At 43.7% G+C, this 23,593-nt stretch overlaps 1 protein-coding gene across 2 annotated transcripts in view; it reads left to right on the forward strand.

Annotated features, from left to right (window-relative positions):
- Positions 1–23,159, forward strand: part of LOC114690863 (interleukin 18 receptor accessory protein) — a 33,902-nt gene extending 10,743 nt beyond the window's left edge. For both annotated transcript variants that reach the window (XM_037199811.1, XM_028865843.2), the window contains exons 7-13: positions 5,196–5,346; positions 9,560–9,625; positions 11,528–11,651; positions 14,720–14,871; positions 15,821–15,958; positions 19,195–19,368; positions 20,107–23,159. In XM_037199811.1, coding sequence (XP_037055706.1) covers positions 5,196–5,346; positions 9,560–9,625; positions 11,528–11,651; positions 14,720–14,871; positions 15,821–15,958; positions 19,195–19,368; positions 20,107–20,570 — 1,269 coding nt within the window. In that variant the 3' untranslated portion in view covers positions 20,571–23,159. The remainder of the gene's footprint in view (positions 1–5,195; positions 5,347–9,559; positions 9,626–11,527; positions 11,652–14,719; positions 14,872–15,820; positions 15,959–19,194; positions 19,369–20,106) is intronic.
- The last annotated feature ends 434 nt before the right edge of the window (positions 23,160–23,593 follow it).

The following is a 23,593-nucleotide window of genomic DNA, read 5'->3' on the forward strand; positions in this document are numbered from 1 at the left end:
TGCACATTCACTCCTGTTAGAGTCTATCTTTTTTTTTTTGTTTTGTTTTGTTTTTTTCGAGACAGGGTTTCTCTGTGTAGCTTTGCGCCTTTCCTGGAGCTCACTTGTTAGCCCAGGCTGGCCTCGAACTCACAGAGATCCGCCTGGCTCTGCCTCCCAAGTGCTGGGATTAAAGGCGTGCGCCACCACTGCCGCCCGGCTTCCTGTTAGATTCTAATACAGTAGTTTTAGCTTGTCATTCTGTGTGTTAAGAAACTGGAATTTTGATTTTATAATTTTGTAACCCAGTGTATTAGCCATCATTCTCAGAGTTTTGAAGCTTATAGATAACATAAACATGGACATGTGATTCTTTTTTAATAATTACATTTTTATTAGAATTTTTTTTTTTACATACAATGTATTCTGATTATGTTTCCCCACACCCAACTCCTCCTAGGTTTTCCCCACCTCACCACCCACCCACATACATACCCTTTCTTTTCTCTTTCTCATTAGAAAACAACCTGGCAAATACAAAACCAAACCAGCATGTAGCTGGAGTTTTCTCCCATCTTGTCCAGCCCCACGGACCCCACAACCACTTGTAAAATAATCACCCAGAAGCTTATATTAATTAAACTGCTTGGCCATTAGCTCAGGCCTACCACTGACTAGCTCTTACACTTATACTCAGCCCATTTCTGTTAATCTTTATGTCATCACATGTTCCGTGGCTTTACCTGCTGCCTTTACATGCTGCTCCCTGGACGGCAGGCTGGCATCTCCTCCTTCAGCCTTCCACTTCCCAGAATTCTCTTTTCTGCTTGTCCTACCTATCCTATGCTTCCTGCCTGGCTACTGGCCAGTCAGCATTTTATTTATCAATCAATCAGAGCAATGCGTTCACAGCCTCCCCAGCACCAGCAAAACAAAGTAAGACAAAACAGCAAACAAACAAACATACAGGGAAAAAAAAGAGCCAAAGAAAAAAGCACAAGAAACACATATAGATGCAGACACACATACACTGGCACACACAGAAATCTCTTAAGGACACAAAATCCTAAACTGTAATATGGAAGCAAAATCCACAAGGTAAGAAAAAAAGTGTGTGTGTAGTGTGTGTGTATGGAGGGGGTGTGATTCCTAAGGCAGTGTAAAACTGCAGAGCAAGCTTGTACTATAGAGTTTTCAGCTGTAGGTTCTGGAGGGACCCTTCTAGCTGCACATTGCCGTCACTTGGGGGTATTGCTGTTCAATTATCTGAAAAGGCACCCACATGGCCTATCATTCAGTTCATAAGGATCTTCGTGTTTAACAGGGAAATCACGAAAGTATTTTCCAAATCACACTCTAGAGTCAAGATAGAACTTGTCCGCTGTAGTCCCTTGGGCCTCTACTCTACATTTTCAATTATGCAGGAAAATGAGATGCGTTTCGTATGGTGGTAGTTAGTGAGTACAAGCTGGCTGATAGTAACCACTACCTCCTTTCCAACTGCTCATTAACCATCTGTCTAATAATTTACTCAGTACTTTGGCTAGGGGCTGTCATCGGACCCGTCATTAAAATTTTCTGGTTTACTAATTTCCTAGCCTATATTAAAGGAAATGTCACCACATGATTGAAGAATAAGTTTAGCATTGTCGGGTAATTGGTGCAAGAGATTGTACGATGGTTCTTACTAAGAAAGATTAACATTTTCTATCTAACAGAACTAGAACAGCAAGAAGTCTAATCAGTGAAAGATTAACAGATTACTCAATGCAAGAGAGGCAGAGTTCTTGCACGGTATAAACTCTACTGGATTGCAAATAAAAAACGTGGGTTGTTCATGAGGTATGGGGACTGGGGCCCTACTGACATGTTTGAACTTTCCTTGTGTGCATTCTGAACCACAGAAGCAGCCATGAAAATAGAATGACTTGACAGAGCACTGTTCCTGGAGTACCTACAGTTTTGGAGTGCTCCCTAGTGCTATGCTATCTGGCAGTAAAACTTCAGGATAGTACATTTTAAAAAGCTCAATGATTGCCCTCTTACTGAGAATGACTTTGCTCTTCCCCTTACACGTACCCCTACCCATCTGTTTTAGTATCTTCAGGCTTCTTACTTGTTCTTTCTGGGACTCCCGACTCTTCACACAGATCACACTATGGATGTTTCTCCTCTGTATTTTGTTTTCTCATATTTCACCTCTGAGCATAACACAGTACTCTGGGTGGAGGCCTCTGCCTGTCTCTCCTGCCAGACTTGCATGTGATTGAATCATCTGATGAGTTTCCTATTTCTCTGCATATGCTTCTTCTTTCCAGTTTCTTTTCCTTTGACATTTCTTTTGAGTTCTATTTTACAAAGCCCTTTAACGACACACACACTAAGCCATGCTCACCATCTGCAAAATGAGGAAGAGGTCTACTCAGTTACCCTCCACCCTCCTCAGTGGATTGACTAAAGTCTTAGTGATGGTGTGCTGTGGCCTCCCTCCATCAGTTTCTCAGCAGATTTCCTGTATGCCCACACTCTACGTTCTGTTCTTTGTGTGCTCTTAATAGGTTCTCTGAAGATTTATCTCTGGACTTCCTTTCTTGCTCTTAGCTTCTGGCTTGAGTGTTCTTGATCTTTGCCACCATCTGATAAATATTTAAGCTGTCTGTCTCTGCCTCTTGCCCTGGCTCTTCATCCTGTCTTGAAGCTACTCCTAATGACCAGTGTGGCCTACTCGGGGTCTTTGACACCTGAGGGAAAGTTCTTTGTTGGGCCACAGGAACTGGGCCAGACACTTGCAGATGTGTGTGCTTGGAGTGGGGGGGATTCCTGCTTCTACCTGTGTGAAGGCCAATGGAAGGGAAATTCCTCAATCAGTAAATGAAACTTTTAGTCAGAAAAATTATGTTTGCTATTCAGTGCTCTCATTTGCTAGGCATTCTCATGCTGGCTTTCATTAAACTCTAAAGTATTTGTCTTCTCATTTGTAAAATGAAAGAAACATAATCCACACAAATCCCAAGTCCTTTGGACAAGTGATGGGTTACATGGAGAAGAGGAGAGGTGGGTCGAGAGAGAGTCACACTGAGACAAATTGTTCTTTGGGTGAGTGCTTTACCAAGGGGGCGACGCCACAGACCACGCTCAAGCTTCTGAAGAAAGAGCCACCAGTCTCCAAAGGCAAAGTGAGGTGTCTACTCCTAAAGATTTCTGAGGGAGGTGGTATGCCCTCCACCAGGAGGCAGCAGGGATGTTCAGCCCTTTTGGGAGAGCTGAGAGATGAGAAATATTGAAGGTCACTGTTGGTGGGCTGATGTGTGAGTCAGTGGTATCTGAAAGGTTTGTGATCTAACCATAACCATATAGGATCATCCCTAAGAGAGAACTCTGCAATCTCTGTAGAGAACAGATTCTTGCCATTTTATCATTTCTATTATTCTCTTTCCTTTTGATTATAACTGTAAGAGATCTGTTCTTGGTACTCATGGGAAACTGGAAGGTCATGTACCACTGAAACATCATCTGTGAGGTAGGCTGCAGGAGTTGGGGCGGTGATAACCAATCCTTCCACAGACATTGACTGAGCCCCGCTGTGTCCTAACCCCTTGTGATATGAAGGTGGTATGAAGTAGTCTATGCTTCAGGCTCCAGGAGCTCCATAGGCAGCTGCTAGTCACTCTTCTCAAAATGTCCTATTACACGATTCTCCTGTTTGAAAACCTTTCTAGCATTGTGTGTCCCTCAATGTGCACATCCTTAGCAGAGCTGTTTACTAGAGAAACAAAGATCGGACGCTTTCAGAGTCCACCTTGGCCTCATTTCCCACACCCCCACTTCACTTGACACTTTATGCCGTCCTAAAGTGGCCCTTCCCCTGAAGTGCTTCCTCTGTATTCTTCATAACTCTGCAGAGACTCCAGGAAGCAGCCCTGTTTTATGTAAGCTGAGAAATGCTGACAAGTGTTCCCTGAGCACTCTGGATGGTGTGATAGAAAAGGCAGACTCAGGGCTTGGAGGCATAGAGTCTGCTGAGAGAAGGGACTCGTGTTTATTCCTTTCCATGGACCCAGGATTTATTAGCTGCCTAGAAGCAATGGCAGCATCCAACCACTATAGACAAAGATATGGCCCATCACCACATACTTAACTGTAAAATGGTAGTACCCGTAATGGCTGTTTGCCTCCAAGATCCTGGATATCCTGGATATGTGAAGTGGCAATTCTCCCGGGAGCAAGTGATGATTTTGTTCCCAAAAGCTGAGTCCTGTTGGAGCTGTGGCTGGAGCTGAAGCCTGTGCTCTGGGAAAGCGGTGGGGGATTTGCAAATCCAGGGATCCCATAGAGCAGGACTCCTCAGGGAAAGACAGGTGTGTGAAGGGGGTCATAGCGGAGAATGAGACCAGATCAGTTTTTGAGGAACCACAGACATCATCTGAAAGGCCAAATGCAGCCACTGAAGGATTCTGAGAGATGGCTTCTTGTTTGAGTTCAGAGTCAAATAAAGATCTCTGTATTGGTTCTCTGTAATTATTATGTAGTCCAGTTTATTTATTTAGTATATTTTATTTATAATTTATTCTTATATTCAAAATAAATCTTTGTTTATTTTTGATTTTGAAGACAGGGTTTCTCTTTGTAGCCCTGGATGCCCTGGAACTCCCTCTGTAGACCAGACTGGCCTTGAACTCAGAGATCCATCTGCCTCTGCCTCCTGAGTGCTGGGATCAAAGATGTGTGCCACCATGCTTGGCTCTTCTATTCAAATTAAATTTACTGAAGGAGAATAGTTTATATATTTCTTTTACTGAAAACCTACAAGTTTCCCCAAGTGTACACATGCATGCGCGTGCACACACATTGCCATTCTCAAGCATGTGTGCATATAACTTAGTTATGATTAAGTAAGGCATCATTCCTGAGAAAACTGGATATTCTAGAATACTCTTGGGCCCCGAGTTATGCTCTAGGAAGCACTCAGTCACTAGCTCTTTATTAGCTGATTGGAGGCAGTTTTCTTTACAATATTAGGAAATGCTTCTTGTGTGACCTCAGACTCTTATACTACAGTATGGATTATAGCATCCTCATCCTACGGGATACCTGGTTTTCAAACTGACCTATCTTCACCTGCTTCAAATCTGTGAAGCTTTTCTTATGTGTGAAATGAATATTAATAAAAACTCTGAGGTTGCAGAAAGGTGATTAATTCTTGTCTTTTGGATTAGGATGGAAGACTCCTGCCTGAATATAAGAACAATATCATTAATTTGGGTGCCGTCTATGATTATCACCAGGGCTTGTATGTATGTGATTACACTCAGTCGGACAATGTGAGTTCTTGGACAGTCCGAGCTGTGGTTCAAGTGAGAACCATTGGTAAGTGAGGCTTTTTCTGAACTCTGGCTGACCAGTGAAAATCATCTTCCTTTGGTTAAGTAGTTATTTCCCTTTAGGGAAGAAAAGAGATATTCACCTGCTGGCAACCTTTAAAGGGCTGCATGTTGGAATACTCCAGTGCTTCCATCAAACGAGGTCAAGTCCCACAAAAGGGCTCAATTCTGGGTCATGTTTATACTGTTACAAGCTGGGATATCTATTCCTTTCTCTCTGGTTTATTCTTGAAATAAATTTAAATATGCATTAGATATTTCATAATTTAAATATGCATTAGATAGTTCATACTTGAAACATGAAGAGACATATGTGGGCCTGCTTAAAATGTGTTAATGTTTTTTCCACATGTTTAAAATATTGTTCTTTTATAAAAGAAAAGGAACATTGCTGGTGCAGCTTGAGACTGTGTCCCATTCCCTTCCCCTGAGGTATCCATAGATTATAGACTAGCCCAGTGATTCTCAACCTTCCTCATGTGCGACCCTCTAATACAGTTCCTCATGTTGTGGTGACCCCCAGCTACAAAATCATTTCATTGATACTTCATAAGTGTAATTTCTGTTAGGAATCATAATGTAAATATCAGTGTTTTCAGATGGTCTTAAGTGACCTGTGAAAGGGTCATTTGACCCCAAAAGAGTAGAGACCCACAGGTTGAGAACCACTGATCTAGCTGCCTTGCATTCATTCTTTGGTGCTTTTCCCACACATGTATGCATCCATTGATAAATACAATATCGCCTTTTATGTCTTAAATACACACTATTATACTAAGTTAAAGTTTGCCAGTTTGTACTCCTTATTAATGATGAAAAACTTCAATATTCCTAAATAATATTGGGTGGGGGTATGGAACATTTTGACTGGAATCAGGTAGTGTTTGTTCCTAATTTATTCTTCCCTGACTAACACGGAAGTAAAATGTCTCCTCATTCTGCATTTGTTACCCTTTTGGATTGAGACTGCTACAGCTCTTCCATTGGGTCATTTTTTTTTTTTTTTTTTTTTTTTTTTTTTTACCAGATCTACAAAAAACAGCACAACTAAATGGTAGTTGTAAGTAACTCAGCCTTGGCTTCTGGGCTTAAAACATAACAGAATTAGTCATTCATGCTTGTGCCTAAGAGCAACAGAGTAGTTGACTCAGTTCTCAGTGAAAACATTCATGAAGTTTACTTCTGGCTTTCTTGCTGCAAGATGCAGTACAGTCAGAGTGCATTAAGATGGAGACACTTCTGCTTATTTCCTAGTCCTTGTTCTTCCCATGGCTTAATTGCATAAGAGAGTGCTCATTAAGAGAGAAGTTCCAGTTTCAGAATATGCCAGCATCACTTTCTCCAGCAAGGGCAAGTGATGTGTAAATATTCTTTTACTTAGTCATGCACCAGCCCCTAAATTCTCAGTGATGGAATTTACTTTCCTCTTTCACTTGAAGGTCTGTCTCACCCATGCCCGTCATTCCTGTCTCGTCTGTCATTGTACCTTCTCCTTCTCATTTCATGGTCCCTCCCCACATTCCTACAGAAGAGATACCAAGCTTCTGTGGTAACTTTGGATTAAGAATTAGTGCCCGGACACTTTCTCTCACCTCTAAGAACTGACTATTTTATGGGTCACAGAGACAGAAAGCAGGTCATCACCACCCAGCGTAGAAGGAGAAGAAAAGGCAGTGGTTGTGTCTAAGGTCCACCAGGTCCAGCATTGGTGAAGCAAATCCAAGCAAGACCTGTGGGGAAAGAGTGAACAATGGCATTCACTCCACTGAGAAGAGAAGGGTGGGTGGTGCCGTTCATTCTGGCAGAGGTCAAAGCACCATTGACATCAGGAATCATGAGAAAACAGGATACAGATCAGGGAGAGAAAATCAGAGATCAGGAGTGGGCAGGGGTAGGGAGTGGGAGGGGGCTCTGAGAGCAGGACCCACTTCATACTCTAAGCTAGTTTCAAGTTTTTATTTCATTCTTCATTATGCAGAAAATTTTTTTTGGTTGTTGTTCATTTGTTTCCTTTTTTGAGACAAGGTCTCCTTGTGTATATCAGGCTAGCCTGTAATTCACATATAGCCTAAGCTGGCCTCCAACTTCTTATCCTTTGCCTCGGCCTCCTTAGTGTTGTGATCATAGGCATGCATTACCACTTCTGACAAGTTTAGAGTTTGGAATTTTATCCAAGGGACAATAGGGGACCACTCAAGTACTGTAATACATTATGAATGGACTTGTATCCAGGGTAGGTCTAACATGAAGAAATAATATTTTTGAGAGTAAGTATGGAGGCAGGAGAGACATTGTAAATTCAGGCAATTGCCAGTAGGGAAGCAACACAGGACATGAACTGAAAGGGGTGTGTCTAGAAATACATAGGTGATGCTTCTGTGGGAATTCAGAGCCTGGGCATAGGAAAAGCCAAAGATGAGTATAGCTGGAGTTTTCATGTGTCCCACCCGGTCCACAGCTGCTCAGACCCAAGTAAACACACAGAGACCTATAGTAATTAAAACTGCTCAGCCATTGGCTCAGGCCTACTACTCACTAGCACTTACATTTAAACTCAGCCCATTTCTGTTCATCTATATGTTGCCACATGTTCCCTGGCTTCACCTGTGTGCCATTACACGCTGCTCCCTGGACGGCAGGCTGGCATCTCCTGACTCAGCCTTCTTGTTCCCAGAATTTTCCTTGTCTGTTTACCCTGCCTATACTTCCTGCCTGGCTACTGGCCCATCAGCTTTTTATTTACCAACCAATCAGAGCAACACATATTCACAGCATACAGAACATCCTACAGCAGGTGAGATTTAGGGTTGTGTTGTCTTCTATTGATATTGGGCAAGGTGGAGGTAGGGGGAATCAGCAAGCTTGATGGACAGTATCAAAAGATACCTCAGGAGGTGGGGGGAGTGGAGTTTATGAGTCAACAGAACGGGATGTGTTTTATAAAACAAATGAAGAGAAAACAGAGATTCTAGTTTTCTGAGGGGGTAAGTTAGTAAATACTAGCCCTGTTTAATAAGCATGAAGGACAAAGAGAAGGAGGAAGTCTAAGGAGGAGATGGTAATGTGGAAGGACCTCAGTCATAACGTGGCAATGAAGAGGGGGGTACTTAGGTGAATGATGGAGATGCTGGGGCTGGATATGGGGGTGTGAGTATGGTCAAGTATGAAGAGGGGGCCTGGGATTGAGTCCTGGGGTGTTTCCAACCCCATGTGGAAAGAGAGCAGAGAGAACTCCATGAAACACGCATGGGTGTCAGCAGGAGGGAGAGGTTCATGGTGTGCTAGCAAAATGCCTTTGGAAGTCAAGACTGTCAGGAGGAGGATGGGGTGAGGAGTGTGGGGACTGATGGCGAAGAGAGATGAGGCAGATGAGGAAGCCAATGAGAAGTGAGAATTGAGGACGCTGCCCACAGAGACTACCACTTTTACTGGTGGTAGAATAGCTTCAGAAGAAAGCAGAACAATGGAGACACCTTTGAAACTCTGTGGCAGGAAAGAAAAAGGCAAAGGAAAATCAGAGGTTAGATGCCCATTCATTCTAAGCTAAACCATGAGTTTAAGGTTGCGGGCTGGAGAGTTTTGAAGCTCAGTTCCTTGGGCAGGTTGTCCCTCTTGGCTGATGACTCAGCCAAATGGCAGCAAGAAGTCTTCTTGTAGCTGACACAGATGAAGGCCTAAGTCTCAAGTGTGGGTGTGGGCAGTTGGGTGTGTGTGCATATGTATGCATGTGTGTGTGTGTGTGTATAGGCCAGAGTACAAACTTGGGTTTTTATGTCTCAGGTATAATACATCATTTTTGTTGGCACAGAGTTTCACACTACCCTGTAACTTGCCATGTGGGCCAGGCTGGCCAGCCAGCAAGACCCAGCTATGTGTCTGGCTCTATCTCCTCACCCTAGAATTTCAAGCATGTGCACCATGCCCATTTTGGGTTTATTTTGTGGGTTCCATGGATCAAACTCAGATCCCTGGGCTGTGTTGCCAGCCCTGTACTGGCAGAGCTATCACTCCAGCCCCGAAGAGCATCTTTCTGAGTCAGAGTCTCAATTCCCAGATTCATGCATGCTGGGTAAAATGAACAAACGAAAGAACAGAGCACTAAAAACTTAAATCGGTGTTGAGCTAATACTCCCAAACCTCCAGCAAACAGTCCTCCCTTCTTCTTAATGCAAAGGATGATTTTTGTTTTCCTCTTCCAGTTGAGGACACCAACCTGAAACCAGACATTCTGGATCCCATCACGGACACTCTGGAAGCAGAGCTTGGTAAGCTGCCTGTTATTACCATAAGCGAATGACCCCTGGGCTCCAGGGAATAGACCAGAGTGTGATATGAAGGGTGATTAGACTTTCTAGTAAGAGCATTGGCTGTAAACTCTGACTTGATCCTAACTAGGTTTGTCACCGTACAAGGTTTCTATTACCCTTCTGAGTCCCAGTCATTAGAGCTGCCCCTCATTGTCATATGCTGATCTTCCATTGCGATAGAGTGAGGAAACATATTCTAGAGTACTAAACAAGAAGAACAGGTTTCATATTCTTCCCACCAAAACGCATACACATATGCATATATGTGCATATATTTCCATTTATGTTATATGTATGAAATTACAAAGTTAGCATTAACTCTTATGAATATGACTCTTGGGCTGTTCTTTAGGAAAATTATAGCCCTGCAACTCTTGCTCAAATGTATTCCAAAATGGTGCCGCCTTCTGGGGAGAGGAGAAACTGACATTCATCTGATTGCCTTTTATTTTTGTCAAAGCCAACCTCTTATTACTCTATACACAGCCAGGTAGAAATTTTGTATTTGAAAGCAAATTGTGGTGTTTCAGTGCAATATTTACCATTTCAAATGCCAATGAAAGATTTAGTTTCCTCCAAAGAAATGTCAACAAGTTGTTACTGCACTATAGGGTCAGTAGGTGGCGGTAGTGGCACATTCTGGGGCTAGAAACAGTGGTGAAGAGGAAAAACACAAACAGGGAACGAAGCAAAAACAATCCATTAAAAATATTCTGCCAAGTTGTGTACGGTACCAATGAATTTTAAAGTACTGCCGGTGGGAAAAGATCCAAAGAGGAGCTTTCAAATGGATTCCTTAACCATTCGTCCAGAAGTCAGTTCCGAGAGGAGGATAGTCCTAATCCTTACAGGGTGGTAGGCAAAGGGTGGTCCAATGACATTCATGGCTCACCCATGGTGCAGTATGCAGAAGACAGCTGAACAGCTGAGAGTCCAAATAATCTCCTCCCTAAACTACATGCTGTAGTAATGTGGGAAGGAAAGTACACCTCTCACCTCAAAAGTGACAAGAGACAGTTTATTCTGGAGCCAGATATGAGTGACTGTGACCCCGGGGAACATAGATTTGGGTTACCCCAAGTCCATGTTCCAATGTGGAAACAGTTTCATGATAACAGAAAATAAAGAAACAAAATAGCAAGTTAAGACGCTTTTCATATACACCGGGGGAGACCTCAGCTGTAGTCCCGGAAGCCATCACATGACAGTTGAGCATTTTGGTTGATGGAAGCCAGTGGTCTGTTAAACTAATATATTCTAAAAAAAAAAAAATCTAATACATCTTAATAATCATAAGGATGTTAAGTCAGCTACAGAGGTGGTCAAGGAATACCTGTTAAGGAGGGTAAGAAAGGCCCAAGATAAATTGTGACGAGACTGTGAACCTGGAGTAGGCCAACCTTTCCACAGTCATTGAGGTTCTAGCCATCAATTGGCCTTGCAGAAGGTTTGGCGTAAGGTCTGTGGGTTTGTTTTTTTTCAGAACTTTCCATTCAGGGTAACCTTATGATGTTCATTCAATAGGTGAATATCAATTAGTAAAATGATCTTCTTGATATATCTTACACGTCATCACTAATGTTAAAGACTGGGCTGTTCACAGAGCTACAACTTTTCCCTAGGGATATGATGGTGAAATCCTAGTGTCAAGGATGTAGCTACACATTTGAGATACACAACTGAGCCACAAGGGACCAACATAACAGGAAGTATGTTGCTAACTGGGATGTACTGATGCTTGGCTATTCCTGGTACCCACTGCCTGACACCTGGCTACATCGCCATGTAGCCTCTGGTCTTCTCACGGCATTAATGTTCTGATGTGCTTCCTTACTGTTTTCTTGACCTCTGCATTTTCAGGAAAGTCTTTGGCGCTATCCTGCAAAGTACAATTTGGCTTCCAAAAACACTTTCCGCCAGTAATAAAATGGTTTGTCAAAGAATCTACTCAGGAGCAGGAAATCAAAGAATGTAAGAAGAATTGGTAAGAAAAAGCGAGTGAACTTAGTCATTCAACCCAAACTAGATGTTATAATTTAAAAATGGCAGGTGGCAGTCTCGGCGGGTTGGAGCCAAGGGACCCCACAGAGTGTGGGAGAGAGACACACCATGTAGACAGTGCTTATGTAGAGGATTTATTGGAAAGGGGGAGAGAAGAGCTGGGAAGAGAAGAGGAAGAAGAAAAATAATAGAGAGGAAGAGAAGAAGAGACAGGAAAGGGAGAAGAGAAGAGGTGCAGATGAGGCCTCATGGGGAGAGAGAGAGAAAGAGAGAGAGAGAGAGAGAGAGAGAGAGAGAGAGAGAGAGAGAGAGAGAGAGAGAGAAGGGGTGGAGGGGTTTGCTCTTAAAGGAAACTTTAATGCACAAATGGGCTACATAGGATGATGTTGTCAGGACCCTGAGTAAACCAAAGTACTGTCTGCTTATTGGCCAGGTCCCCCAAGGGGCTGGCCAGGGAATACTTAAATGCTAACACTAGATACTTTCAAACCTTTAGAAATTGCTAGAACAGATAGAGTTAATGGTTGTGGTAAAAATAAAAATACAAATTATCTATCTATCTATCTATCTATCTATCTATCTATCTATCTATCTATCTATCTATCATCTAGGCCTGCAGGCACTCCATTTCTGAGGAGACTATAAAGTGAACTTGATATGCATAGCAGTTATTCAGTGATGGAACCGTATATAATAATTGTCCCCTAAGACTGTATCACTTAGTGATGCTGGAGCCATCTTGCCTGTGTTAAGCACACAATGATGTTTGCACAATGATTTAAAACATCCTCGACCATGTTAAAGTGTTTTTAATTTAATTTAATTTTTTTTTGAGACAGTATCTTGGGTGTTCCATACTGGCCTCAAACTCTCTATGTGGACAAGGATAATCTTGAACTTCTCAAGTGCTGGGGTTACAGGCATATACCACCACACCTTCTCTATGTGGTGCTTGGGATCTAGCCAGAGCTTCATACATGCTAGGCCAGCACTCTACCCACTGAACCAACCACATCCAAAGCTAATTCTCTCTTTCTTTCTTCCCTGTTTTTTTCCTTCTTTCTTCCTTTCTTCCTTCCTTCCTTTCTTTTTCTTTGTGTGTGTGTGTGTGTGTGTGTGTGTGTGTGTGTGTGTGTGTGTGCTGAGACGTCCATTGTGCTGAGCTCTATCACTAGCCCACGTCCTCAGCTCATAAAAGGGTTTGAAAGGTTACTGTTTTAAAATCTAAGATCAACTAGTAGATGGATACACTCATTCAGAATGCTGGACTAGAAGTAGCACATTCAAGAAATGGGAGATGATGGTTCCTGCCCTTCCCAATCTTCAAATGTGCCTTCATCCAGTGTGTTAAGGAAATGGCACCATAACATAGACTCTGACAAGTGAGAATTGGTAAAGCAGCTTACACTGGGGTGGAGCCTTAGAAGGGAGCTGTCTATTTCGGAATACCAGCAGGCTGCAGCATTTTATGATAATTAGACTTCTTTTATTGTTGTCTGTGACTAAAATAAACCTGGAATTTTATGGGAGAGAGAACTTGACCAGTTGAAAGGAAAGTTGTAGACCTTCAGAGACAAGCCAGCCAACGTCTAGAAAAACAAGTCTCTAGTCCTAGGAAGACCTGAGGTCCCATCATGACATGCCACTAGAAGATGTGTCCTCTTGTTTCCACATGGGATGCAAAATAAGAATCTGCAGAAAGTTCCCTCTAGTTTTTTTTTTAAAGACTTTACTGAACAAATGCGTACTTTGAAAACCACAGATGAAGAATAAAGGAAAGATTTTTACTAAAGACACTGAAATTTAGCAAGAAGCCATTGGGTCTTATATTGACACTGCTCAGAGTCTGTGCAAGACAAGCATGACAGGCACATGCTCTCAAGTCATCCACCTGTGGGTTCCAATCTGTTTCACAGGAAGTGGCAAGGTGACCCCGGTCCTCTGTGAGGCTCTGTTACCTACGTGCATATTCTGTGACTGGATACCTGCATTTTGCAAGGTCACTCTCAGGGAAAGATGCAGTAGAAGCCACATGCATGCGACAATGTGGGACAGGCAGGAAACATTTGTGGGCTAACTGTAGACTCACAGAAGGGTAACCTAAAATACCCATTTGAATACAGTTTCTTAATGTGACAAATGGATGATGCAGTTTCAGACAATAGGAACTGAACAAATGTAGAGAATCACGACTTTCTGGGCAGGGAAGATTGGCAGAGATCTGGGAGTCAAGCTGGAGTCCAGACATATCCACAGGATGGTGTCACCATGGTGACCCAGTACTGCTCATCCATCCTCTGAGCCTTGCCCCTGGCACTACCAAGTTAAGATGTTCATATCCCGACTCCTTAGGGTTTGTGTGCAGTGAGGAAGGAAAAGATTAGAGAATCCATAGTCAGTGCTCAGCAAGGTACCTGCCAGCAAACGGCGAGAACAATTAGTTGTGTGTGTGTGTGTGTGTGTGTGTGTGTGTGTGTTCATATGTGTGTGCAGGTATGTATACACATGTGTGTAACTGAGTATGGAGGGTGGGGTGAATCTCATGCTTCATGCCACTCACCCTGTTTTTTGGTGGTGGTAGTGGAGGTAAGGGGGAGTGGGGGTGAGGGGTGGGCAGACTTTTGCTGACTAAGGTAGCCTGGCCAGCCAGGGAGCTACAGAGATCTACTCATTTCTGCCTTCCCAGTGCTGGGTTTACAAATACACGTTACCATGTCTAGCTTTTGACACGGGTTCTGGGGATTGAACTTCATGCTTGGAAAGGCAACACTTGGCAGACCGAGGTTATTCTTAAATTCTTAGTATTCCACATTCCCAGGGGGAATTCTTAGAATAAAGTTCAGATGAGGGCCACAGGTAACTTATTTCTTAGTGTAAATCCTTTGGAGAGTCCATCACTTGATCAGGAACAAGAGCCTGCTCCATCTCTTCCTGCTCTTCCACTGTCTTCTGGTAAATCCCCACTGGCTCTTTGTCAGTCTCCCAAGCACAGCTGGATGAAGGGCAGTGGATGTTACTGAGCGGAGCTGCCTTTTTTCCTTCCTTTCCTAGCATTCAATCCAATTACAAGAACAAAGTCATGGAGTGCACTGCCTTCCTGACAGAAGTCACTCAAAGAGATCTTAGCAAAAAGTTTGTTTGCTTTGCCCAGAACTCCGTCGGGAACACAACACGGACCATCCAGCTGAGGAAGAAGGAGGGGGGTAAGCCTAGAACTTTGTTCCTAAAGATGGACATCTGTTCTTTCTGAAAGGGGGAGGGACATTTTGCCCAAAAAAGAGAGGCAATGTTTGCAGCGAACATTTATCCAGACACTGAAGCACTTTGCTGTGCTAATTCATTTAAGACCTTGACCATGCATGATTTTGACCTAGGCTTCTTACCTGCTAAGCTGTGCATAAAAACACCTTTTACTCAACTCTCTCTCTACTCACACAGTTCACTCATCCCATCACCCATTTATTTACCCCTTTCACTTCTTCATTCACTCATGCACCCAATTCTCTCATTCATTCCACTGGTACCTACAAGAATCTCCAGCCCCACCCACACCCACACCCACTGCGGCAGGACCAGTGTTCAGACATCACTCTCTTGGTTGTTTGCCTTTGCTGGCTTCCAGAAAACAAGATTTCCAGAGATGAGGTTGGTATCAGTCATTCACACCTCACTGACTGGGTGACTGTAGCACAGTCAAGCAAGTGTAGCCATCTTTGAGCCATAGGGTGACAGTGTTCATGCTGGACCCTCACTAGGTATATGGTAACAGTGGCTGTTCCCTGTAGATCCCTTATTTATAAGATGGATCACGGAGGGTGCGGAGTGAAGCTGATGGAATTCCCGGTCTAGGAATGTTTAGACTTCAGTGATGATGATAATATAAGATGATAATTTATAACAGACAATGGGAAAGGTATAATTGAGATATGCAGACATTCATGGGAGTAAAAATAAGTAAAATGGCTAAGTATTGAAGGTCAGCCCACCAGGAACTTCCCATGCCCCTTGGCTCTCTAAAGTGAATTGTGGACAGTTCCATCCAGACTTAAGATGACCTCAGAGTCAAGATAAATGCCGGTACCAGCAGGGATTTTACTACGTAATGGGGCATGTTGGTCCAGATGTGCTCGCTCACAGCTCTGTTTCCCTCAGTGGTGTTTGTATACATCCTCCTTGGCACAGCCATGATGCTGGTGGGCATTTTGGTCGCAGCCGCCTTTCTCTACTGGTACTGGATTGAAATCGTCCTGCTGTGCCGAGCCTACAAGAGCAAGGATGAGACGCTGAGGGGTAAGATCACCCAACACGCTATTCTCTGATGTAGTGACGAGACAAGATACACGTGACTTCCTACCTACCTTTTCTTAGCGTTGTCTTAGGTATGGTTTCACATGCCTCCTGCTGGCCAGAGCAGCATGTGAGAGAGGAAGTTAGAGGAAGCTACTGCCTGATGCCTGGCTTCTTATCTCTCAGGTTTGATATCTCCTTCCAGCTCTGGCTTTACACCAGAGAAGACTGAAGAAACACTTCCATTCTACTTACCAGGAACCTTGTAGAAGACTTTTGTGGGATTTGTGGGGCTTGAAAGTATTCTCACTGATAACCAACCTGAGGTGATACGGCAAGTGACAGTTCCGTGCCTTAGGTTCCTCATCCACGAAACAGGACTGTCACCGCAGCAGGCAGGGGACAGTGGTGTGGGCTCACTGAGATTAGGCATGGTATGCATTTAGAATGACACCTTAGTGCATAGAAACTCAGTTTGGTCAGCAATGGATGTCCCTTGAGGACTGGAGCTCATGCCTTGCCTGTGTATTGAACATTGGCCTTCTCATAGCTCCCAGAGGCAAAGGAGGACGAAGCGTGACCTTCAGATTAGAGCACTAGAAATGGCTGTATCTTGGCCTTAAATCTATGTAGTCTGGCTTTAGGAAATCCCATCACTTCAGTTATCATCATGTGAAAATAAGACCTTCCAGGCCAGGGATTTGTCCCAAACGAATGGGAAGTCGCATGAAATACAAGTCCCATTATTAGTGATGAAGTTTCTGTCGATTTACCCACCAGACATGATCACAATACTCATCAGTGTCGTATGGGGCTAGAATACTGCTTTAATATTTGCTGGCCCCGGAAAATCCCAGGTTAGCATATTTACAGTTTCAGTGAAGGATTCTGCTGTTTGGAGCAGAAGTGCCTCCTGCTGGGTGCCAGAGAAAAACACTCTCTCCCTGGGAGGCTCCTCCTGGAGGCCTCTGGCTTCTACAGAAGGAAGTACCTTCATCACCCAGAAAGGGAAGTAAAAACTATGCCAGGTCCGAGTTCAACCCCAGACACCAGAACACAGAAAGAATCACCCAGAACCAATCTAAGAAAACAGGAGGAAAAAAGCATACCTCACAGCTTTCTTTAGCTTGATTATTGGTAACATCCTTGGAAATCCTTAAGCGAAGAGTATTTTCAGAATTTTTGTTTGTTTAATTAGCCTTTTTATTTGAATGGAACAAATGTCTCACCAATGTTCCCAGGTGATTCCACACTTCTTTCACTAAAATGTTTTTTTGTTTGTTTGTTTGTTTTAAACCTTAAGATTCTAGAGTTTATGAGGAAGAGTCAGTTGGTTGGGAAATATTCAAACTTGTCCTTTGTCATTTTACTTAACTATGCAATAATTTGCGCTGCAGAATTGGGTTTTCAAACACAGTGATTTCACGCCCTCTGCTGGTCAGACAGATGTTTGCCTGCAAAAAGAAAGCTTAAGAGTTTATTTTGACTATCACTTAATTTAGAAAGAAATATTGTTAGGAGGACATAAGCAGGTCCTCTAACACCACATTCCATAACTTCATTACTAAATAAGTTTATCTTTTGAATTATAGAAAACCCATGGGATTTTTACAAGACTGGATGGAATAGAGGCAGCCATGGTGTGTTACACGCTTAAACACATCAGCACTTACCTCTTTCTTCCTATATGGGCAATCAAGTAAAAAAGCAGCTTCTGGAACTTTAGATCTGTATCCCGTCTTGATGTTTGGTTTTCCTTACGACTGGCAATCCCTAAGGCCTCTCATGGCATCCATATTGGGCTCACACTGCCAAACAGTCTGAGACACTAGTTACCGGTAACAACACCATGGCTGGAGGTTATGAAACAGGCTGGATTTCAAACTCCAGGCACTCCATTCCAAAGCCTGTGAGTTAACTTGGGGGGTTTTCTGTCTTTTCTATATAGTTCTTTAATATGTCTCATAATTTTTCTGCCCGACAGAAGCACAAGAGATCTTCACAAGAGACCTAAAATGATTTCTTTAAATGTAGCTTCTCAAATAGAAGGGGAGAGCTGAGAAAGAGCCAGAAACTCCCCCACAGCCTAGGCATGACTTCATGTAACCCTTGGCAGCCTACCGGGAACCTCTACTGATCTCACGCTATACTCACAGATTCAGATACAAGTACTGCCAAGTGCCACTTAATGACAATGTATCCTCTAGGCTACTTTCCTTTGTAGAAACAAAATATACTGTACTTGTATAAATCTAGATGGTATAACCTACCACACACTGGGCTGTGAGCTCTCTGAAGAGTGTGTGTGTGTATATATGTCTATTACTACACACATATATGCTATTTCTGTAGATGTACAGATATATCCCTAATATTTCTAGGTTTGTGATGAGCAATACAGCCAACATTCAATTAAGCAGAGGAGAAAAATTATCCAATCAAGAGACTTGATAAATACCAGATCTCTGAGGCTGCCAGTGGTGTTTTAGAGCAAACACTGTTTAGAAGTGGGCATGTATTCTACAGTGATGAGAAGTGTAGTACAATAAATATATAGGCCAGTCACTCAGTTATGCGCTATCAGCTGTCAAGTGTGACGCACTGGGCACGGTTGGACTGCTATAGTTCCGTATGTTCAGTACATAGTGGACCACACCAGCATCACTGTACATGGGGAGAATGGGATGCACTGTAATGTGATGGCTACAGCAGCATCAGTCCATGGGGATTACCTGTGTGTTATCATCTTACAGGACCTCCACTGCACATGTGCCCATTATTGACTTGCTTGTGGTGCATGGTTTTAAGTGTGCCGTCATCTCTCGGATGGATACAAGGTTCTGGTCTTAGCAGAACTTGCTTTCTGGTTATTATCATGCTTTAATGGAGCAGAATCCTCTTTGATGTGTAACTAATGAGCCAGAAACACTGTAGACGCAAAGAAAGGCGCCCTCCCCAATCACACGTGATTCAATCATGGGAGGCCCCAGCTGTTTGATCTATCCCCAGCGAAGGCACTGGGGTGCTTCATAAATTAATCATTGGGTTTTATATGGACAACCAAAACCACTCGGTGGTATGATTTTAAAATGGATGCATCTGCTGGGTTTGTTTTTAATTCGTTTTTGTAAGGATCCCAGATCTTATTTCTTATCCATTTAGCATATGCTCCAAGCATCTGGACATACCGTGGTAGTTAAGAAAAAGGGCATAGGCTATGTGTTGTTCTTTTTCCTCAGACAAGAAGGAGTTTGACGCCTTTATATCCTATGCAAATCGGAGCTCTCCTGAGAGTGAAGCCACCGGATCACTGAGCGAGGAACACTTGGCCCTGAATCTTTTCCCCGAAGTGCTAGAAAACAAATATGGATACACCCTGTGTTTGCTTGAGAGGGATGTGACACCAGGAGGAGGTAGGTCTTGCCTGCCAAGACACCAAGTACAGCACAAGAGTTACCCACTGTAGCTCAAAGCTTTTCCTATCACATCGTCCATGTGATAGACATCCTCTGGGATCTTCTGGGTTTGGTTTTTGTTGTTGTTTTATGAGCTTAGATCATCTTGGGCAAGAATACAGAAAAGTGTCTTCCAGAGACATGCTCTGCTTTCTAAAAATATCTATTTTCAGAAGAATAATAAAATAATAGAGGGCTCTAGGCAGGCCATCCAGGACAAAGGGGCTTTCCCTGGATCCTCTGTGGGAAATAATCTCTCTCATCTCAAACAGAAGGCTGTCCTACCTTCTAGAATTCTACTCCTCAAATTTTCAGCATGGGGTGCAGCAGGTCGGTCAGCTGGATGTCACCCATGAAGCATCCCGGCCTCAAATGGCCTGCTAACCTTCCCTGTCTCAGACACTTACACAAGTGGCCTGGGATGTATCATATCCCTCTGTCATGTTCCAACCTGATTTAGGCGATTTAGATGGTGATTTAGGGAGGCGGAATACAGGGACAGCCTCTGGGTACTGGTGCCTATCTTCAACAGTCTGGAGTGGCAACAATAAAAAGGGGCAGAGAGAACTTTTTCTCCTTGTCTCTTTGCTCAAGAATATCCAAATTAGAAACCCACCAGGTATCTCTTGGAGGTACAAAGTTGCGACGCAGGTTTTAATAGAATCAGTTGAAAGTCATTCATTTGTTTGTTTCCAGCATATGCAGATGACATTGTGAATATCATTAAGAAAAGCCGAAGAGGAATATTCATCCTGAGTCCCAGCTATGTCAATGGACCCTGTGTCTTTGAACTACAAGCAGCAGTGAAGCTTGCCTTGGGTGATCAGACCCTGAAACTAATTTTAATTAAGTTTTCTTCCTTCCGAGTGCCAGAATCGCTACCTTATCTAGTCAAAAAGGCTCTCCGAGTTCTTCCCACAGTCACGTGGAGAGGCTTGAAGTCAGTCCAACCCAGTTCCAGGTTCTGGACCCAGATATGTTATCACATGCCAGTGAAGAACTCCAACAGGTTTATGTGCAATCGGCTCAGAATCATCCGGAGGGCTTTTCCCCCTGAAAAGGACCTAGCAAGAGAGAAACCATCAGGAGGAGTATCCAGCTCAGAGAGCAAGCACGGAGCCCAGAACCTCCTCCTCTCCAGCCACCAGAAGAGGTGCTGATGGGTAGAACCTACTGCGTGGGTCAGGCTGGTAGAAAGTTGAGTCTGACTTCCTTCCTCGTCACGCAAGCTTGACAGGCAGCAGAATGAAGCAGTGGCTGTGGTTCAGGGTCTGAGTTCCTGGAATGGACACAGAGTGTTCTACTCCAGACCTCTGCATGCACTCAGCACGTGATGCCCTGAGAGTCTCCAAGTAGCTTGAGCAGAATCAGCTGGGACAGCTGCTCCTGTGTGGCTGTGGGCTGTCCACTGCATGCCTGTTTTGCACTGTGTGTGTGTGTGCATGTGTGTATGTGTACAATCAGATAAATGTGATTTCATTTTATTAGAGATGAGTGATGGAAACTATCTAAAGCTTTTCTGTAAGGAGATCTTCGCTGCATATTTATTCATCCACTCTAAAACACAGAGGGGAAACATAAAAGGTGAGACTAACAGCACAAGATAAATAGGATCTCCTGGGTCCTTGTGGGAAACGAGACTTTGGCGGCATGGCATGTTTCCAGACCTGCGGTTGGATAATGTGCATGAAATCCATTGTTGGCAGAAAATATCATGAGTCACAAATGCATTTCATGCACTCCTCCTGTGTCACAGCTTAGCAACAGGGTACCCTGTGGAATGGTGACCATTTCCCTTGTGATTGAGTCACAGGTGTGCTTCCTGCCCTGCTCAGTACTGTTGCAAGTCACAAGCTCCAGAAAAAAAAAAAAAATACAAGGTCGACATCCACGGTGTCAAAAAATTTGCATCTAGTTCTCCTAAGTTGTGCATAGCATAGAGGTCACAGCCCTCCCACTGGGAGGGTGGAGTCTGAGCAAGATTTAGATTTAGGAACAGGATGGAGCTGATTTAAATTTCTCCCTGTTTCCTTGGCCAGAGACCTTTTTATGCAGAAATCAAAATAGATCATCTTACCCTGAGTCAGTAGGACTGCAAGCAGGGACTAATTAGACACAGATCATTTATCCAACAAAGAGACAAGGAATGGACTAGCAGTTGCCTACAAACTGGAAAGGCAGCAATAGTGAAGCTGAGAATCTGGGGGATAAATGCGTGCATCCTTTGATAAGCAACAAGAATTGAATGGGTACCATACCGTTGTATGAGCCATTTGCCTGCTTAGGGTGGGTGATCCCTCTGCATGCACACTGACTGACTGAGCCATCTTAGTTTCAGTCTTCCTTGATAACAAGATGATGCGCTTAAGGGCCAGCCCGATGTTTTGGTTAGCAAGGCAAATATGATTCTCATAAGTTGGTCTGCAGCTAAAATAGGGTTCCAGTTTGGTGCAGATGTTTATGACCTTTGAACTCCACCTTCCCTGTCAGAACAGGGTGGCTGGTCATGGGGGCAGTAAAGGACAGCATCTCATGAACTGATTCACATGTCATGAGTCTCATCCACTGGGGACCGAATGAGATCCACATGCAGAGTGGGTCAGCTACTGCCATCTGGCCGCTTGGTGCCTATGTGAAATGGCTCTTCTGGTCCTTCTGCACAGGAGCACCACATCATAAGAACCACTGTGGCTTTGGCGCTAAGCAGCATCCTTGCTGGAAATCTCAGAGTTAGAGAGGAGCCAAAGGGTATAAATTATGCCGGGAGGAAGCTTCTTGTGGGAAGGATCCCAGTGGGGAGGAACCCACACTTGTTGAACCACTGTGCCCTGGCTATGGCCGCATTTCCTGGGTTTCCTGCCAACCTCTTTCTGAGATCACAGACTCAGAAACCTCTTCTGGCCAGTGCAGCCAGGTTTATCTTGTTCCAAGATAACTGTGCTCCCAAGAATTCCAGAGCCTTCTCTGCCTTTGGCTTCACTGTGTCTCATGACTTGTACATACACGAAAGCAGAAATACCCAGTCCTTGTTTATAGAATGTTCTCTTTCCCATAGCTAGGTCCAGTGAAGATGGAAGATTTGCAGTTACGACAAAAAGTTATTTACCTCATGCATATTAGACAAAATAAAGAGAATAATCAAAACAGATTTCCTATGTAGAAGAGACCGCAGACGAGCATTGAGACTCAGTAGAGTGACTCACCATGTAGACAAGGTGGCCATGTATCCTGCCCCTTGTTTTGTACATATTGAGCAAAGACAATGGTCACAATGCTTTCTTTCACTATAAAAAAGCATCCCCATTTAAATACGGGTGCTGTCCCTCCAGGACACACTGCCAATCTGTCCTTATCCACCCTGTGTGGTCTTCCAGACAGTTCTCACAGACAGTTCTCAATAACCTATCATTCCCAGGTTGACATGTTGACTAAGATGAAATAAACACATACATTCCTGACTGCTTGTTTTATGTCAGCTTGTTATAAGCTAAATCATTTTGGAAGAGGGGACCTCGACGGAGAGCGTGCCTCCATCAGATTGGCCTGTGCAAAAGCCTGTGGGGCGTTTCCTTGATTGATGATGGGTAGGGGAGGGCCCAGCTCACCCCTGGGCTGGTGGTCCTGGATGCTGTGAGGAAGCAGTACCTCCTCACTGCTGTGCTTCAGTTCCTGCCTTTGGGTTCCTGGCTAGCACTTCCTGGACAATGGACCTGAGAATTGTAAGCTGGAATAAACCATTTCTTCCCCAATTTGTTTTTTTGGTCATGGTGTCTCATCACAGCAATAGAACCCCTAACTGAGATACTTTCCTTCCTGTTGCGGCCATAAAACCTGGAGACATGCCTAGAAAACTCACTTTGAGGGCTGCTGAGATGATGTAGTAGGTGACAGCACTCTTAGTGCCCCCCGATGACCCAACCTCAACCTCTGGAGCCCACATAAAGTCAGAAAGAGAGTCGATCTCAGAAGTTGTCCTCTGACCTCCCTGCATGCTGTATCATAAGCATGTGTGCACACTCTTTCTCCCTCTCCCATACATTCACCCAACAAGGATAAATAAAATTATATTTCAAGAGGGTGAAAAATCAATTCCAGGGCTCTGAAAAGTAAACCAGAACAAGTGGGTTAGAAAAAAATAAGTAATCCGAAGCTTATCAAAATCTCCCCCACCCCCACTTTTGGT

This window comes from Peromyscus leucopus, chromosome 16_21 (assembly GCF_004664715.2).
Source record: "Peromyscus leucopus breed LL Stock chromosome 16_21, UCI_PerLeu_2.1, whole genome shotgun sequence".
NCBI classification, from domain to species: Eukaryota; Metazoa; Chordata; class Mammalia; order Rodentia; family Cricetidae; genus Peromyscus; species Peromyscus leucopus.